Source organism: Bombina bombina, chromosome 6 (genome assembly GCF_027579735.1).
Source record: "Bombina bombina isolate aBomBom1 chromosome 6, aBomBom1.pri, whole genome shotgun sequence".
NCBI lineage: Eukaryota > Metazoa > Chordata > Amphibia > Anura > Bombinatoridae > Bombina > Bombina bombina.
In genome coordinates, this window is record NC_069504.1 from 543,524,946 (window position 1) to 543,545,291 (window position 20,346).

General features: G+C 38.6%; 1 protein-coding gene across 1 annotated transcript in view; it reads left to right on the forward strand.

Annotated features, from left to right (window-relative positions):
- Window positions 1-20,346, forward strand: part of LOC128665164 (aromatase) — a 77,434-nt gene that overhangs the window by 34,303 nt on the left and 22,785 nt on the right. Inside the window, exons 3-6 of the mRNA XM_053719898.1 lie at window positions 1,902-2,056; window positions 13,164-13,340; window positions 16,710-16,824; window positions 16,908-17,022. Of these exons, the coding sequence (XP_053575873.1) occupies window positions 1,902-2,056; window positions 13,164-13,340; window positions 16,710-16,824; window positions 16,908-17,022 (562 nt within the window). The remainder of the gene's footprint in view (window positions 1-1,901; window positions 2,057-13,163; window positions 13,341-16,709; window positions 16,825-16,907; window positions 17,023-20,346) is intronic.

Sequence of the window (20,346 nt, forward strand, 5' to 3'; positions counted from 1 at the left end):
TGCATAAATACACACACAGTCACATACATACATACACACACACATACATGCATAAATGCACACACAGTCACATACATACAGTACATACATATACACACACACATAAATGCATAAATACACACACAGTCACATACATACATACACACATACATACATACACACACACACTCATACATGCATAAATACACACACAGTCACATACACACACACACACACACACACACACATAAACGCCAATGGGTAAAACAGAAACGCTAACCCCTGTAGTCAGAGACAGAGACACTAGTGAAGCATCAGATCAACACTCACATGATATCAGTGCAGTGCAGGCAGTGGCAGGTCACCCCCTGTAGTTCCGCCCCTGCTACCACTAGTAAAATGTACATGACCTCACTTGATCATATAGTTTAGCATAGATATACTGGTTTTGTAGTGCTCAAATATGTGTGTGTAGATAGATACAAAATACATGATACATAGATAGATAGATAGATAGATAGATAGATAGAAAGATTAGATAGTTAGATGATATATATTACTTTTGTTTAGAACCTTTAACTGTACTAGCAAGTAACAATCCTATAAATCAATCAGTTTCAAACCATTGTTCTAGAGCTTTAATTCCTCTGAAACATACATTTCATCAATGCTTTGTTAGGTACCTTTTATTGGCTTCCGTTTTTCCATCTGTTTATTTTTTTCTACGTTCAGGCTATCTAAATACTAACACTGCTGTAAAACTTTGTAATTATTTCTAGTGGAGTCTTAAAGGGACATGAAACTTGAATAGATGTTACAGTTTTAAAGAACTTTCCAATTAAGCTGTTATTAATTTTGCTTCATTCTTTTGGTATAATTTATTAAAGAAGAAGCAATGCACTCCTGGGAGTTAGCTGAATACATTTGTAAGTCAATGAAAATGGACACACAAGTTCAGCCACCAATCAGCAGCTAGCTCAAAGCTCCTAAGACTATCTAGATATGCCTTTCAACAAAGGATACCACAAGAATGAAGACAATTAGCTAATAGAATTAATTTGGAAAGCTGTTTAAAATCATATGCTCTATCTGAATCATTAAATAAAACTATTGGGTTTCCTGTCCCTTTAAAGGGACATTTTCATGTAAAAATAAAATCATCTATTTCTTGACCAGTTCCTTTCTTTTAATATATGTCTAACCCCTAAAAGCGATAATGAAATTATTGCCTGTGTATGTTATTTAAAGAACAACATATCATTTATGCAAATAGTAAAGATATGATTCAATAATGATGCACAGATGCTTGGTATAGCATATGTCAACACTTCTGTCTCATGGCTTCCTCTTCTCCCTATTTAATTGCCTTCACAATTCTTTTATCTGTTTGCCACTACCTATTATATTTATTGATCTATTCGGACAGTGTCTTACTATAATGGCTGTTTATTTTTATCCTATAATTAAAGGGACATTAAACCCATTTTTTTCCTTTACAATTCAAATAGAGTATACTATTTTTAATATGTTTACTATTTACTCCTAGTATCAATATTGCTTCATTCTTTTGGTATCCTTTGTTGAAGGAGAAGCAATGCACTACTGGGAGCTAAACATATCAAGTAAGCAAATAACAAGAGGAATACATGTGCAGCCACCAATCACTAGTTAGCTCCCAGTAGTGTCTTGCTGCTCCTGAGCATACTTAAGTATGGTTTTCAACAAAGCAAATGAGATACTAGAAATACATTGGAAAGTTGTTTAAAACTGCATTCTCTATGTGAATCATGAAAGATCAGTTTTGACTTTACTATGGACACCCCCTCTTACTCGCTTTTTATGTTTTTAAATAATCATACTTCCCCCTTTTCACTCTAATGAATATTGAACCAAAAACTGAATACATATGTTTTCCTCCTTAGATCTTCAGCAACATGTCATGTGATGAAGCATAGTCACTATGTTTCACGGTTTGGCAGCAAACTTGGCTTACAGTGCATTGGCATGAATGAAAATGGGATCATATTCAATAGCAACACCTCTCTATGGAAGGTGATCCGCCCCTTTTTTAACAGAGGTAACTTTTGTTTTGTAACATTACTATTTCACACACGGGGGCATACTGTGTTCTATACCTTTGCTCTTCCCTTTTTAAAAATGTAAAGTAGTAACTCTTGGAGTTGGTCTGCTGCATTGATTATCTGTGAAAGTAAGATTGTCTGTTTAAGTAAAACAGTTAGCTAAACGAGGGAACTTTAAAATTGTTTGCTGTGTAAGGGGTGCATTTTTAAAAATAACTGTTTTTATTTAAGTTTGTTTCTAACCTTTTTTTGTTGTTGTTTCCTGTGTGTGTGTAATTAGGGGAGGGGTTATTTTCACCTGTGTGGGCCTACCTAGACTATAAAATTAGAATGTTGCTTAAAATGGCATGCTCTATCCAAATAATGAAAGAAAACAAATTGGGTTTGATATGTCTTTAATTATGTGAATATTGCACTGTCTGGAAAAGATCTTGCAGGTAGGGTTGCAAAATGTCAATCATAACACTTCTTGGAGTTCTTAAAATTTCTTGGCTTGAAGCAAATTTAAACCAATGGTTTTGTTAGAACGATTTAAATACTATTCCATTATTCTCAGTTTCCTTTTTTTTTTTAAGAAAAGCCACAATCCTAAATGGTAAGAAATGTAAATAGACCTTCAGAGAGAATATCCAACCTGCTGAGAGAAAACTTCACACCCAGACTAGAAGGAAAACATTAGAATATTTCTTCATTCTATTTGTATCTTTATTTGAAATATCAGGAATGTAAGCTTATGAGAGGGCCCATTTTTGGTTCAGCACCTGATTGGCGGCTAAATGTACCCACCAATCAGCAAGCGCAAGAGTCTGAACCAAAAATGGGCAGGCTTGTTAGCTTACATTCCTGCTTTTTTAAATAAAGATACCAAGAGAACAAAGAAAAATTAATAATAGGAGTAAATTGGAAAGTTGCTTAAAATTGCAGGCTCTATCTGAATCATGAAAGAAAAAAATTGGGTTCAGTATCCCTTTAAGTGGAACTTCTTTTACTCTGAATGATCAACTGCAGGTGCTGTTTCCTGCAACAACAAAAAAGAACATAGAATTCAAACAGCAGGAACTTTCTTAATTTAAATTTAACATCAAAAGCGTTCTAGTTGCACTAATATTTTATTCACTGAATTTATGCATTATTGAAATGTATTTGCTGAAGAAAACATTTTTTTTTAAAAAAAAAAGAAAAAGATAATTGTCTAAAACCATTTTTCTTTCCTAAGATATGGAGAGTCCACGACATCATTCAATTACTAGTGGGAATATCACTCCTGGCCAGCAGGAGGAGGCAAAGAGCACCAACGCAAAGCTGTTAAGTGTCACTCCCCTACCCATAATCCCCAATCATTCTCTTTGTCTCTGTCAATGGAGGAGGTGAAGTTTGGTGTCTGAAGAAATTAATTCCTTTCCCTGCAAGTAAGGATTTGGGTTTAGCTGAGTCCACGTCAATCTCTTCAGCAGAGTAGTGGTGGCTTTTAAGCAGTTAGGAAGTTGTGAGGTAGTCCTTGCTTTGTTTCCTAACACATTGATGCCCATGGTACAGAAAGCTAGAGTTGGTTACTCTGTTCTTTCTTTTTCTACAGGTCTCTGTAAGGAGTATGTGTCCTTTCACGCCGTGTGAGCAGTCTCCTGCCGGACAGCTAGACTGCAGGTAAGTGCTTTTGTCTTCTAGGTCTTGGAGACTTGCACTTCAGAAGAATATTTCATATGCAGTAGATGGGGACATTTTTAAAATCCTTTATACAGGATTCTCTTTGGCAGTGGGCAAGCACATTATGTATGTTGAGACTAGGGGGCCTATTTAACAAATGTCTGTCGGACCTGATCTGACAGTGCGGATCAGGTCCGACAGACATCACTGAATGTGGAGAGCAATACGCTCTCCGTATTCAGCATTGCACCAGCAGCTCTTGTGAGCTGCTGGTGCAATGCCACCCCCTGCAGACTGGCGGCCAATCGGCCACCAGCAGGGGGTGTCAATCAACCCGATCGTACTCGATCGGGTTGAATCCCGGCGATTCCTGTCCGCCTCTGAGAAAGACCAGGACCTGCTGGGAGTTTTCCAGTCTGCTGGGTGACTGTTAGGTCCCAGCCTGCTGTTAATGCACCTGGAGGTGCATTGGATCTTGTAAGTTTATTCTTTACTTACTTGTCTCTCTGTCTTAACAATATTGGGCTATGTGCATATACTTTGTGTCCACATAGGATATCTACTATCAACCCCCTCAGGGACATCTTCTGGGTATCCACTTCAATCCCACAGTGAGCTGGACCACTGCGAGGCTCCGGCCTGCATCAATAGCACCACAGGGTGCATTGCTCTTGTGAGTATACATCTGGATTTGTGTTTATTGGAGCCACTTATCTTTGCATTACTAGGCCATGTCGGCGCCTCTGTTTTTTCTTGTTTCCAGTTGCTGACTCCATTAAAAATTCTTGGTGCACGGTGCCTAAAGTAGAAGGGGCTATTTCTACTCTGGCTAAGAGAACTACGATCCCTATAGAGGATAGCTGCTCCTTTAAAGATACCAGGAACAAAAAGCTGGAAGCTTATTTGAAGATGTATGTTCATCAAAGTCTTCAATGGCAACCTGCAGTTTGTATTGCCACAGTAGCAAGTGCGGCATCTTATTGGTGCGACGCCTTGTCTGAATCAATTTTAGTAGAGACTTCGTTGGAGGAGATACAAGATAGGATTAAGGCTCTCAAACTAGCCAATTCCTTTATTTCTGATGCTAACATGCAAGTTATTAGACTGGGAGCCAAGATGTCTGGCTTCACTGTCCTAGCCCATGGGGCATTGTGGCTAAAATCTTGGTCAGCTGATGTTACCTCTAAGTCCAAGTTTCTGGCGCTTCCTTACAAGGGTAAGACCTTGTTCGGATCTGGTCTTGCAAAAATAATTTCTGATATTACGGGTGGAAAAGGTTCTTTTCTACCGCAAGACAAGAAGAACAGAACAGACTCAAAGGACGTCAATGTAAATTTTCGTTCATTTCGTAACTTCAAAGGTCAAAAGTCTTCCTCTTCCAAGCAGGAGCAGTCCAAATCTTATTGGAAGCCCAATCACTCTTGGAATAAAGGGAAGCAATCAAAGAAACCCTCAGCTGAGTCTAAGTCAGCATGAAGGGTTGGCCCCCGATCTGGGATCAGATCAAGTGGGGGGCAGACTTTCCCTGTTTTGTCAAGCGTAGAGACGAGATGTCCCAGATCCTTGGGCTGTGGACATAGTATCTCAGGGTTACAAAATAGAATTAAAAACTTTCACCCTAGGGGGAAATTTCACCTCTCAAGATTATCTGCAGACCAGGTAAAAAGAGAGGCATTCTTGAAGTGCGTTCAGGACCTTTCCTCCCTGCGAGTGTTTGTTCCAGTTCCAGTTCCAGTAAGGGAACAGGGTTTAGAATTCTATTCAAATCTGTACATGGTGCCCAAAAATGAGGGAACTTTTCGACCCATTTTAGACCTAAAGTGCCTCAACAAGTTTCTCAGAGTACCGTTCTTCAAAATGGAAACCATTCATTCCATTCTTCCTTAGGTCCAAGAGAGTCAGTTCATGATGACCATAGACCTGAAGGCGGCATATCTTCAAGTTCCTATCCACAGGGATCATCACAAATTCCTGAGATTCTTCTTTCTAGACAAACAATTTCAGTTTGTGGCTCTTCCATTTGGCCTTGCCACAGCTCCCAGAATTTTGTTGTGGCTCTCTTGGCAGTGATCAGGTCTTGGGGAATTGCAGTGGCGCCTACCTGGATGACATATTGGTTCAAGCTTCATCTTTTCAACAAGCAAACTCTCATACAGAGATTTTGATGTCTTTTCTATGTTCCCACAGTTGGAAAGTGTCTGGAAAAGAGTTCCCTTGTTCCAGCTACAAGGGTGGTTTTCTTAGGGACCATAATAGATTCCCTATCTATGAAAATTTGTCTGACAGAGGTCAGAAAATCCAGAATTCTCTCCTCTTGCTTCTCTCTACAGTCTACTGTTCGGCCATCAGTGTCTCAATGTATGGAGGTAATTGGTCTGATGGTCGCTTCCATGAACATCATTCCCTTTGCTTGATTCCATTTGAGAGCTCTGCAATTATGCATGCTCAGACAATGGAATGGTGACAATTTGGATCTGTCTCAGAGGATATATCTAGACCAGTCGACAAGAGACTCTCTCCCGTGGTGGCTTTCTCAGGACCATCTGACTCAGGGCACCTGCTTCCAGAGACCTTCCTGGGTGATTGCGACAACAGACACCAGCCTGCTAGGCTGGGGAGCAGTCTGGGACTCGTTAAAGGTGCAGGGACTATGGACTTGGAAGGAGTCTGCTCTCCCCATAAACATTTTGGAATTAAGAGTGATTTAAAATGCTCTGATGGCTTAGCCTTAATTGTCCTTAGCCCGGTTTATCAGGTTTCAGTTGGACAACATCACCTCAGTGGCTTACATCAACTACCAGGGAGGAACTCTGAGTTCCTTAGCCATGAAGGAGGTGGCACAGATTATTCAGTGGGCGGATTCTCACAATTGTTGTCTATCTGCCATCCACATTCCTGGAGTGGACAACTGGGAAGCGGACAGTCTTTTCATCCTGGGGAGTGGGTTCTCCATCCAAAGTTATTCTCCAGGTTAACCCTCAAATGGGCGGTGCTGGAGTTGGATCTGATGGCATCTCAGCAGAACGCCAAGCTTCCAAGGTACGGTTCAAGGTCAAGAGATCCTCAGGCCGCTCTGATAGATGCTCTGGCGGTTCCTTGGGATTTTCGGTTTAGCATACCTGTTTCCTGCGTTTGTCTTCCTTTCATGAGTTATTGCTCGTATCAAATAGGAGAGAGCATCAGCAATTCTAATAGCTCCTGCATGGCTTCGCAGGATCTGGTATGCAGACCTAGTGAAGATGTCATCTTGGCCACCTTGGAGGTTGCCTCTGTAGAAGGACCTTCTAATTCAGGGTCCATTCCTCCATCCAAATCTCGTTTCTATGAAACTGATTGCTTGGAGATTGAACGCTTAGTTCTGTCTAAGCGTGGATTTTCTGAGTTGGTCATTGAGACCATGATCCAGACTCGCAAGCCTGTTACTCGAAAAATTTACCATAAGGTATGGCATAAATACCTTTATTGGTGTGAATCGAAAGGCTACTCTTGGAGTAGCATCATAATTCCTAGAATTTTGTCTTTTCAGCTCTCTGAAAGGTCAGATTTCTGCACTATCTATTTTGTTATACAAGCGTCTGGCGGATGTCCCAGATGTTCAATCTTTTTGTCAGGCCCTTGTCAGAATCAGGCCTGTGTTTAAACCTGTTGCTCCTCCTTAGAGCCTTAATCTTGTTCTTAAAGTTTTGCAGCAGGCTCAGTTTGAGCCAATGCATTCCATAGATATTAAGTTTCTATCTTGGAAGGTTTTGTTTCTTATTGTTATCTCTTCTGCTCGGAGAGTTTTGGGACTCTCATCTTTGCAGTGTAATTCACTTACCTTATCTTTCATGCAGATAGGGCGGTTCTTCGTACTAAATTGGGGTTTCTTCCTAAAGTGGCTTTGAATAGAAATATTCAGGAAATTGTTGTTCCTTCTCTCTGTCCCAATCCTTCTTCTCATAAAGAACGTCTGTTGCACAACTTGGATGTTGTGCTTGCTTTAAAATTCTACCTACAGGCGACTAAGGAATTTCACTAGTCTTCTGCCCTGTTTGTTTGTTTCTTAGGAAAGCGTAAGGGTCAAAAGGCTACTGCTACTTCTCTTTCCTTCTGGTTGAGAAGTATAATTTGTTTTGCTCATGAGACTGCTGGACAGCAGCCTCCTGAGAGAATTACAGCTCATTCCACTAGAACTGTCCCCACTTCTTGGGCTTTCAAAAATTAAGCTTCTGTGGAACAGATTTGCAAAGCTACATCTTGATCCTCTCTGAATACTTTTTCCAAATTTGATACTTTTGCCTCGGCTGAGGCCTCTTTTGGGAGAAAGGTTCTTCAAGAAGGGGTGCTTTCTGTTTAGGTCTGCCTGTCTTGTTCTTCCTCCCTGTTCATTCTGTGTCCTCTAGCTTGGGTATTGGTTCCCACTAGTAATTGAATGACGTCGCAAACTCTCTATATCTTAGGAAAGAAAACAAAATTTATGCTTACCTAATAAATTTCTTTCTTTCCGGATATCACAACCCCACCCTTTATTAAGACAGTTGTTTTTGACTAAACTTCAGGCACCTCTACACCTTTGTGTTATTCCTTTTCCATTTCCCTTCGGTCTAATGAATGGGGATTATGGGTAGGGGTGTGACACTTAACAGCTTTGCTTTGGTGCTCTTTGCCTCCTCCTGCTGGCAAGGAGTGATATTCCCACTAGTAATTGAATGACGCAGTGAACTCTCCATATCCGGAAAGAAAGAAATATATCAGGTAAGCATACATTTTGTTTTCTGTTTACAAGAACGATTCTTTATTTTGTTACATAGCCGCACAATGATACTACAAAAGAAGTCCAATTTAGGCAGTGTGCATTTAGCAAAGCAATTATATTATTAGCAAATCAGTGTGCCAATTGCCAACAGGTAATTACTCTCAGTTCTGCTAAGTCTCTGTCTTGTTTTTTTTACCAAGCTGTTGACTGCAAAAAATTCTTAGAGCATGACCGAATTCAGTAAAATCATGACACATTTGCATTGCAGAGATAAACAAAACTACATATTCATCTCCAGAACTCAGTTATTTCCACGTCTGAATTTCTCAAAATAGATGCTGTTAAATGCTATGCTGGCTAATTGATGCTGTTAAATATTATGCTGGCTAATTTAACCCTTGGTTGACATAAAGGGCTCAGGGGATCTCTCAAAGGGACATAAGACTAGTAAGTACATTCAGTGGCGTAGCGTGGGTTGTCAGCGCCCAGGGCAAGGCAAGTATTGCGCCCCCCCCCTAACCCATTAGCAGTGACGGAGTCTCTTCCACCAGTACAGTAGGGAATGGGATTGGCAAATATGCTTTGAATCTAGGAGCCTGCAGCTCTCCAGAGCTGGGCAAATATATACAATATTATATTTGAAGATTTATTCTAGTTTTACACATGGGGGAAAGCCCCCCTTAACCCCCATCTGGTGGTGACGCCCTTATCTGTGAAACTTCATGGTACAAATACTGCAGACCACAGGGTGCACCCACCCCCACATTGCAGCACCCCATATTGTATATGTGGTGCAATAGGTTTTTGAAAAGTCGTTAAAAAGAGGAAAAGGGGACACACAGGTTGGCAGCTGTTACTTAAGGTTGTCCCTGCTGGGCAGACTGTCTTTTGGGTGCCAATGACATATAAAAGTGGGGTATATATTCTACCTTAATAAATATAACAATTGTAAGTAATCAATATAAAAGGGGCATGGGACAGACAACCCAGCATTACATACATATATGGGGGGAGGGTGTATGGTATTTAGGGGGTGCTGTTAAATTTATTTACCAACACAAATTATAGTTATTTTTTTTACTTTAAATGCAGTAAGGGTGGGTTTAATGTATATAAAAAAGGCAATGAGCACCCACACCCTAAAAATCGGTCCACACCTCAGGAGTCCAGCAAGAAATAGTTTCAAGATGGTGAATTCATAGGACTCCTATGATAGGAGACAAACACAGTGAAATGCCTGGTGAGCAGCACAATCCTGGTGCCAGACAGCACACAAATCCCTAAATCTACTTCTGCCTTGGGAAGATCATGAAGGGGAAAAATCAAATACAGGAAACAAGGTCTCATTTTTGTCACAAATATACTTTTTTTTGTGCAAGGACAAGATGGCGTAAGTTGTAAACCGGTCAAACATGAAAGTATGGTCACTGATCACCCCACCATCCCACATTCCCACTAACTAGGTAACTGGGGTTAACAGAAAGGCAGAGCCCAGCCATGCTGCCACCAGTGCCACGGGTAGGTGGATTTGAAAGAGATTTATTGCAATTTTTAAGGATTCCTCCCCCTCCCTCTGCTTAGAGATCCTTAAAAAGTGCCCCGGCCAATGCATGGCATTCTAGCTCGCTCTGGGTCCTTTGTTGGAAGGGAACTTACTTGTTGGGTAATAATATAACCATAATTAAGCTGCATTTTGCGCGTTGCTAGTATCAGGCAAAAGCAGAGCTATAAGTAAGTCCGGTCCTGATACCTTACCTTAGTCGCGGCGCGCTTGACATTCTGACTCTGCTGCTCTTCTTCTTCTTCCCTCCTGACCTGCGCACTAGGAATGGGATGGACAAAGTGATGTAGCAGGTAATGGTCCGGATAACACTTCAGTTCACACTTCACAGTCACTTCATCAAAATCTGCAACCCGATGGAATGTGCGACCGTGACATCACAACATTCCTGACGGGTCGCAGAACAGAGTTGGGCACCTGTCAGATTTTTTAGCCTCCCTTCTTCCCTTTGCTAAGTTGAGTCTGGAAGCGCCCCTCAGAATTATGCGCCCGGGGCAACCGCCCCTGTTGCCCCCCCCCACGCTACGCCACTGAGTACATTTCTAAAACAGTTACAAGTGCTGACAGTGGCATAACTGGTTGCACTAGGTGAATACGCAAGAGAAAAAATGCACATGCACACAATGGCCTAGATTACAAGTAGAGCAAAAGACCTGGGCGTGCTAATATCTGGAGGTTGGATATTGTGACCGCTCTAACTCGCTTTTACTATAGACTTCTATGAAAAAGTGATATTTGCGATTGCAGCAAAGTGTAAATATATATGACTATATACATATATATTTATGTGTTAATATGTGCATATTTTTTTTTAGTTTTCTTTAAATGCTACATTAAAAAAAAAAAGAAAAAAGAAAACTACCACTTAAGTATGGGGGCATTTGGGGGACATTTATAAAATTAACCAGAGGCCTGTTCTCTGGTTAATTTTATAAATGCTAACTGCTGCCGCGAGCATGCAGCCAATTGTAATGGCTGGTTCTTTATCACCCTTAGACTATCTAATCCATAACTCCTGGCCCTTTAGAACAATAAACACCCTACCTTGTCACATATATGAACCTGTCATCTTCCTGTACCTTTAAGAGTATTTATCTCTTTCCCTGAAATATTATTTCTAATACACCTTTAAGTCAATCTACTTCCCCTATTTACCACTTTCCTTGTTCCTTTAAGACTACCTTATCCCCCAGCCCCTATAAGACAATCTATCTTATACCCCTTCTTTGTAATACTACCTAATCCCCTGCCTCTTTAAGTGTGTCCCACAACCCCATTTCCCTTTAATACTATCTCCCTTTAACCTTTTAGGGTTATCTTTCCTACCCATTTAAGACTATCTCCCTCTTCAATTTTAAGGCAATCTATTCCTTTTAGACTACCAGACCCCCAATCCCAATCTTGTAAGACTACTTGACCCCCTAATACCCTGTCCCTTTAACACTACCTTTAACACTACCTGACCATATCCCCTACCCCTTAAGTCCTTTTAAATATATATATTTTTTATTTGTCACTTTTTTAAAATATTTTTTTTTTATTTTTGAAGGTGTCACATTGTGTATATTGCTTAAATGTCACTCTTTTGTTATGTCACTCCTTTGAGCTATCGCTCCTTTGAACAGATACTATATAGACATGTATACATACACATATACAAATAATTAGACATGTATATACCCCTCGGAGCCCTTTCCAATCCAACACCTTGACATATAACATATCCCTTTTTATCCCTTTTAAAACATATCTTTCAATATTAAACTAATATTTTTTATTAAATATGTTTATATATGAGTGTAATACTTTATTTTAATCCCTTTGATGTGCATGATGAGCCCTTTTTGTCATGAATGGCGATCACTGATCAAAAGCTGTTTTTGGTGATCTCCCGCACTACAGACCAAAGATCATTGGTGGCCTAGTGGGTGGCTCTCCCAAGCTTAATGGGAGTGTCAGTGACATCACCACATACGCACAAGGTAATGTCACAAAGGGGCTGAACCAGAATGGACTGGTTGCTGCAAGGGAACTGGGGGGTCTTCAAAGCCCTTGATCTCAGCTCCATTAGCAGCTACAAACCTCCACGACCCCTCATTTGAAAGAGAATTGTCTGCTCTTTCAAATGGTGAAGTAATAAAAAAGTAATAAAAAGCAGATCTTTTCCAAAAAAGTAAAAAAATAATAATTGGGATTTGCTTAGGGATGTTACATTATATGCACAATAAAAACATCTGGTATGTCGAGAGACCTCTAAAAAAAATATTTTCTAGTAGCTGAGTCCCTTTCTTAAAAAATATATGAATTTTGTCTATTATGTTGCACATGTACAAGACACTCTACAATGACTCAGACACCATTTTAGAGATGTATTTGTACGTGTGTGTGTGTATATATATATATATATATATATATATATATATATATATATACAGTATATATATATATATATATATATATTAAAATTTACATGTGTATATGTATTTAATATGTGATATACCGTATAGCTAATGGAATCTGCAGTAAAAGTGTGAAAACGTAAATCACAACCCCAACATCTAGAAATTGTGTGTAGCAATCGCGTTCTGTATATGTTTTTTCTAATTCACACTCACATTATCGTGATTGTCGCATTCATAAATGGAATTTCAGTTGGCAATTGTGTATTTGTGACTGATTTCACCACTTGCTGTTCTGTCTTTTTTGTTGGTGAAGAAGGAGCAACAGTTTTTATAAAAAGTGATTTCCAATATCTAGAACCTTGTGTCACCATCTTCTTGCAGTAATAGAAATTGGCCAAAGACATACCTCATTCTCCGCAGTGTGTTTTTTCAGTTTTGGTAACATTATTGTGACTTTATTATTGCAAAGGAGGAAGAGGTTTCACGATTTACAGTATGAGAATTGTTAAAATCCTGTTCTAGAAGATGAGATAAGTTGCAGCCTCGTTCTCCTAATAGAGATTTATTCCCCACAGTGTTCATCTTGATTTCTGATATAAATCTTGCCAAGACAGAAAAAGTCACTTTTTCTTATTAATTTTTTTACTGCATCTTTTATCTTGTGTTGCAAATAGTGTTAATCCTATAAAATCCTATGTATTTTAATAAACTTTTTGACACTTGTATACTGATAATATAAAAAAGTTAATTGTGTCTTTCAGCTTTATCTGGACCTGGCCTTATACAGACCACAGACTACTGCATTCAATCAACCAAACTCTACCTAGAAAAGTTAGGAGAAATGACAAATGATTTTGGGAATGTTAACGTGTTAAAGCTAATCAGACTTATTACTTTGGATACCTCTAACAACCTGTTTCTAAGAATTCCTTTGGATGGTAAGATTTAATGTTTATAGGGACATTTAACTCACTGCAAAAATATATTTAAAAACCACTCAAATCATCATCAATCAATCAAAATTCATTTTCAGGCACAGGTAGTATGTAGCTTTGCTAAACCAACATTTTAAGAATCATTTGGCTAGATTACGAGTTTTGCGTTATGAGCTATGCGGTGCTAACGTGCAGTTTTTTTCTCACCGCTCACTTACCTACAGCTAAAACTAAACTATCAATAGCCCTTAAAAGGGCCTTTTGCGGGGCATTGCCCCAAAGAAATCAGCTCTTTTACCTGTAAAAAAAAATACAAACAACCCCCCCAACAGTAAAACCCACCACCCACACAACCAACCACCCAAATTAAAGCCTAACTAAAAAAAACTTAGCTCCCCATTGCCCTGAAAAGGGCATTTGGATGGGCATTGCCCTTAAAAGGGCATTTAGCTCTATTGCAGGCCCAAAGCCCTAACCTAAAAAATAAACCCACCCAATACACCCTTAAAAAAATCCTAACACTAACCCCCGAAGATTCACTTACCGGGAGAAATCTTCATCCAAGCGGCAAGATGTCCTCAAGGAAGCCGGCAGAAGTAGTCCTCCAGACGGGCAGAAGTGGTCCTCCAGACGGGCAGAAGTCTTCATCCAGATGGCATCTTCTATCTTCATCCTTCCGACACGGAGCGGCTCCATCTTCAAGACATCCGGCGCGGAGCATCCTCTTCAAACGACGTCTTCTTCGGAATGAATATCACTTTAAGTGACGTCATCCAAGATGGCGCCCCTTAGATTCCAATTGGCTGATAGAATTCTATCAGCCAATCGGAATTAAGGTTGAAAAAATCCTGATTGGAACAGCCAATAGAATGCCAGCTCAATCCTATTGGCTGATTGCATCAGCCAATAGGATTTTTTCTACCTTAATTCCGATTGGCTGATAGAATTCTATCAGCCAATCGGAATCTAAGGGACGCCATCTTGGATGACGTCACTTAAAGTGATATTCATTCCGAAGAAGACGTTGTTTGAAGAGGATGCTCCGCGCCGGATGTCTTGAAGATGGAGCCACTCCGCGTCGGAAGGAGGAAGACAGAAGATGCCGTCTGGAGGACCACTTCTGCCCATCTGGAGGACCACTTCTGCCGGCTTCCTTGAGGACATCTTGCCGCTTGAATGAAGACTTCTCCCGGTAAGTGAATCTTCGGGGGTTAGTGTTAGGATTTCTTTAAGGGTGTATTGGGTGGGTTTATTTTTTAGGTTAGGGCTTTGGGCCTGCAATAAAGCTAAATGCCCTTTTAAGGGCAATGCCCATCCAAATGCCCTTTTTAGGGCAATGGGGAGCTTAGGTTTTTTAGTTAGGCTTTTATTTGGGTGGTTGGTTGTGTGGGTGGTGGGTTTTACTGTTGGGGGGTTGTTTGTATTTTTTTTACAGGAAAAAGAGCTGATTTCTTTTGGGCAATGCCCTGCAAAAGGCCCTTTTAAGGGCTATTGGTAGTTTAGTTTAGGCTAGGGTTTTTTTTTATTTTGGGGGGGCTTTTTTATTTTGATAGGCCTATTAGATTAGGTGTAATTAGTTTAAAGATCTTGTTGTGATTTAGCTAATTTAATTTAATTTATTTAATTGTATTTAATGTAGGTAATTTATTTAATTGTAGTGTAGTGTAGTGTGTAGTGTAACATCGGTTAGATTTTATTTTACAAGTCAATTTGTATTTATTTTAGCTAGGTAGTTAGTAAATAGTTAATAACTATTTAGTAACTCTTCTACCTAGTTAAAATAAATACAAACTTGCCTGTAAAATAAAAATAAACCCTAAGCTAGATACAATGTAACTATTAGTTATATTGTAGCTAGTTTAGGGTTTATTTTATAGGTAAGTATTTAGTTTTAAATAGGAATTATTTAGTTATTGATAGTAATTTTATTTAGATTTATTTAAATTATATTTAAGTTAGGGGGTGTTAGGGTTAGGGTTATACTTAGGTTTAAAGAGTTAATAAATTTAGAATAGTGGCGGCGATGTTGGGGACGGCAGATTAGGAGTTAATAAATGTAGGTAGGTGTTGGCGATGTTGGGGGCAGCAGATTAGGGGTTAATAAATATAATGCAGGTTGTGGCGATGTCCGGAGAGGCAGATTAGGGGTTAATAAGTATAATGTAGGTGGCGGCGATGTTAGGGGCGGCAGATTAGAGGTTAATAATATTCAAATAGTGTTTGCGAGGCGGGAGTGCGGCAGTTTAGGGGTTAATATGTTTATTCTAGTGGCGGCGATGTCCTTAGCTGCAGATTAGGGGTTAAATTTTTATTATAGTGTTTGCGATGGGGGAGGGCCTCGGTTTAGGGGTTAATAGGTAGTTTATGGGTTTTAGTGTACTTTTTAGCACTTTAGTTATGAGTTTTATGCTACGGCGTTGTAGTGTAAAATTCATAACTATTGACTTTAGAATGCGTTAGGAATCTTGGAGGTAGAGGGTGTACCGCTCACTTTTTGGCCTCCCAGGACAGACTCGTAATACCGGCGCTATGGAAGTCCCATAGAAAAAAGGGTTTACGAAGTTTATGTAAGTCGGTTTGCGGTAAGGCCAAAAAAGTGTGCGGTGCCCCTAAACCTGCAAGACTCGTAATAGCAGCGGTAGTGAAAAAGCAGCGTTAGGACCTGTTAACGCTGCTTTTTCATCTTACCGCAAAACTCGTAATCTAGCGGATTGTTTTTTTCATTCACTGGGAAATAGTTTAGTGCAATAGAACAAATTACTTAAGGGAGTACAGGAACAAGGAAAGCAATTGAATATGGCTCTCCAGAGAAGTAGCACATGCTGTTTAGATAAAAAAAAAGAAGGCTCATAAGAAGTACATGCAGAATCAGTTAGGTGATCATATATATATATGGGAAATATCTCAAGAAATATAGTTAATCTAGCAAAATATGTAAAGAAAAAAGACTAAGCTGAAGCTAATGTTCATGAGGAAGAAAGCACAGTCAAAGATGGTGACAAAACCATCATTAGATAAATTATTGAAACAAAAAAGCAAAAGCACAGAAGACAGATTATTATAAATTTGTGGAAGGGGTAAGCAAATATCCATTTAATTATCTATTTCACTTATATGATATTGCAATTTATCAAATATTTGCTGCATCTTTACCATTCTTCAATAAGCAAAGACTATTAGGGCTAAAATAAATGGTGGCAAAAATGGCATTACAATAATTATATATATATATATATATATATATATATATATATATATATATATATATATATATATATATATATATATATATATATATATATATACACACACACACATATATTTGGGGATCAGTTTAATTTTATTTATGCATGCATTTTTTTGTTGTTGCAGAAAATGAAATTGTCTTAAAAATACAGAAATACTTTGATGCATGGCAGGCACTTCTTTTAAAACCGGATATATTCTTTAAAATTTCCTGGCTTTACCGAAAATACGAAAAGTCAGCGTGAGTACTCCCATTCCATTACCTCTTTTACAAAGGTAAAAATCCTGTTATGAAAAATAATTACACAACTTTCTTTTCTGTAGTAATGATCTAAAAGAAGCTATTGAAATTCTCATTGAACAAAAAAGACAGAAGCTTTCATCTTCAGAGAAGCTAGATGAGAATATGGATTTTGCATCAGAATTAATTTTTGCTCAGGTACTTATAATGATTTTAAATAAAAGCATAAATAGGTTCTTGAATAAAGTTATTTCAGTTATTAATATATATTTCAACTGCTGCTATAGATCTCTCAATCACTCAGACTATTGTCACAGACAAATATTCCTGAGTGAGGCAGAGCTATGGGAGGCTGGTTATCTGCAGGTTTGAATTTTTCATACAGTGCTCAGAGGGGTGCCAGTCAGACACTGGCTGCACTGGGAAATTGATTGATTCCTACTAACCTGAAATAGATTTTTTAGTGAATGCACCTGCAAATGGTGGTTACTGAATGCTAGTTAAAGGGACACTGAACCCAATTTTTTTCTTTTGTAATTCAGAAAGAGCATGCAATTTTAAGCAACGTTCTAATTTACTCCTATTATCAATTTTTCTTCATTCTCTTGCTATCATTATTTGAAAAAGAAGGCATCTAAGCTTTTTTGTTTTTGTTTCAGTACTCTGGACAGCACTTTTTTATTGGTGGATGAATTTATCCACCAATCAGCAAGGACAACCCAGGTTGTTCACCATAAATGGGCCGGCATCTAAACTTACATTTCAAATAAAGATACCAAGAGAATGAAGAAAATTTGATAATAGAAGTAAATTAGAAAATTGCTTAAAATGTCATGCTCAATCTGAATCACAAAAGAAATTTTTTGGGTACAGTGTCCCTTTAAGGTAAAACAGGTCAGAAATTTAAAGTGACCAATATTATGGAGAGCTACAGATCTACATCTGCACTAGAGGTCTGTACGGGTACATGATTCATTAGGGTATGCAGTATTCATAATTATACTATACTATATATAAGATTAGAACAAGGTCTAATTGTCAAAGATTGTATCTTATTGAGCATCACTTCTCAGCCTTCTCAGTGCAATATCTTATTATTCTGTTGCTCTGTTTCATTCCTCACACAAGACATGGTCCTGATTCTTAAACACTTGTCTACATGGAGAGAAATCATCAGCTTATTTTACAGTGCATTAAATTGTTAAGTAAGCAGCTCTTCTTCACATAAAGCATATTCGCCTAGATTATGAGTTTTGAGCGCTATAGGAAAATTAACGAACGCAAAAAATTTTGCATTATTTAATCCCCTATAGCGCTGCCATTACAAGTTTTAAAAAACCTGGCTTGTGCGTGCGATATGGTGCTTTTAAGCTCCATACCGCACCAAAAACAAACACTGATTTGACATGCTTGTGCACGCTTTCCCCTTAGACATCAATGGGGAGAGCGGGTCAGAAAAAAGTCTAACATCTGCGGTCCCAGAAAGAAAAGCTCCGTAACGCAGCCCCATTGATGTCTATGGGGAAAAAGAAAATACGGTTTAAACCTAACACCCTAATATAAACCCCACGTCTAAACACTCCTAATCTGCTTCCCCCAATATCGCCGACGCCTGCCTACAGTTATTAACCCCTAATCTGCTGCTCCCGATATCGCCGCCACCTAAATAAAGGTGTTAACCCCTAATCTGCTGCTCCCGATATCGCCGCCACTATACTAAAGTTATTAACCCCTATTCTGCTGCACCCCAATGTCACCCACACTATAATAAATCTATTAACCCCTATTCTGCAGCTCCCCGACATCGCCACAACCAAATAAAGCTATTAACCCCTAAACCTCTGGCCTCCCACATCACTACCACTAAATAAACCTATTAACCCCTAAACTGCCAGCCCCCCACATTGCAACAACCGAAATTAAACTATTAACCCCTAACCCTAACATAACCCTAACCCTAATGTAACCCTAACACCCCCTAACTTTGATATAATTAAAATAGAGCTAAATTAAACTTACAATTATTAACTAAAAAAACCTATTAACCCCTAAACCGCTAGCCCCCCACATTGCAACAACCTAAATTAAACTATATTAACCCCTAAACCTAACCCTAACCCTAACCTAACCCTAACGTAACCCTAACCCTCCTAACTTTAACATAATTAAGCTAAATTAAACTTAAAATTATTAACTAAATAATACCTATTTAAAACTAATTAAATACTTAACTGTGAAATAAAACCTAAGCTAGCTACAATATAACTAATAGTTATATTGTAGCTAGCTTCGGTTTAATTTTTATTTCACAGGTAAGTTTGTATTTATTTTAACTGGATAGACTAGTTAGTAAATAGTTAATAATTATTTACTAACTACATAGTTAAAATAAATACAAAATTACCTGTGAAATAAAACCTAAGCTACCTTAAACCAAAACCTAAAATTACAAAAAATAAAAAAATCTACATTACAAAAAATAAAAAAACCTACCATTACAAAAACAAACAAAATTATTCAAAAATTATTTTTATTCCTATTCTAATACCCTTTAAAAAAAAAAACACCCCAAAATAAAAAAGCCTAATCTAAAATAAACTACCAAGGGCCCTCAAAAGGGCCTAAGGGCCTTTTGGGGGCCCTTAAAAGGGCCTTTTGTAGGGCATTGCCCTAAGTTAAATAGCTCTTTTACTACAAAACAAACAAACACCCCCTAACAGTATACAAACCTCGACACCCCCAAACTACCAAGGGCCCTTAAAACGGCCTTTTGAGGGGCCCTTAAAATTGCCTTTGTAGGGCATTGTCCTGAGTTAAACAGCTCTTTTGCTACAATAAAACAAACACCCCCTAACAGTATACAAACCCCCACCCCCCAAACTACCGAGGCCCTTAAAAGGGCCTTTTGTAGGGCATTGCCCTAAAGATAATAGCTCTTTTCCTACAAAAGAAAAACAAACACCTCCTAAAAAAATACATGACACAAAATAACAAACAAATGATCAAAAATAATAAAAATTATTCCTATTCTAATACCCATTAAAAAAACACCCCAAAATAAAAAACCTAATCTAGAATAAACTACCAATCCCTATTAAAAGGGCCTTTTGTAGGGCATTGCCCTAAATTAAACAGCTTTTTTTACCTGAAAAAAATACAAAGTCCCACTAACATTACAAACCCCCACCCCCCAAACCCACAAAATAAAAAAACTATCTAAAGAACCTAAGCTACCCATTGCCCTGAAAAGGGCATTTGGATGGGCATTGCCTTAAAAAGGGCATTTAGCTCTTTTACTGCCCAAACCCTAATCTAAAAATAAAACCCACCCAAAAAAAAACTTAAAAAAACCTAACACTAACCCCAAGACGATCCACTTACAGTTTTTGAAGTCCCGCTTGCACGATCTTCATCCCGGCAGAGAAGTCTTCATCCAGACGGCCTCTTAAATCTTTATCCCGGTGGAGTAATCCTCATCCAAGCGGCGAGAAGTCTTCATCCAGGTGGCATCTTCTATCATGA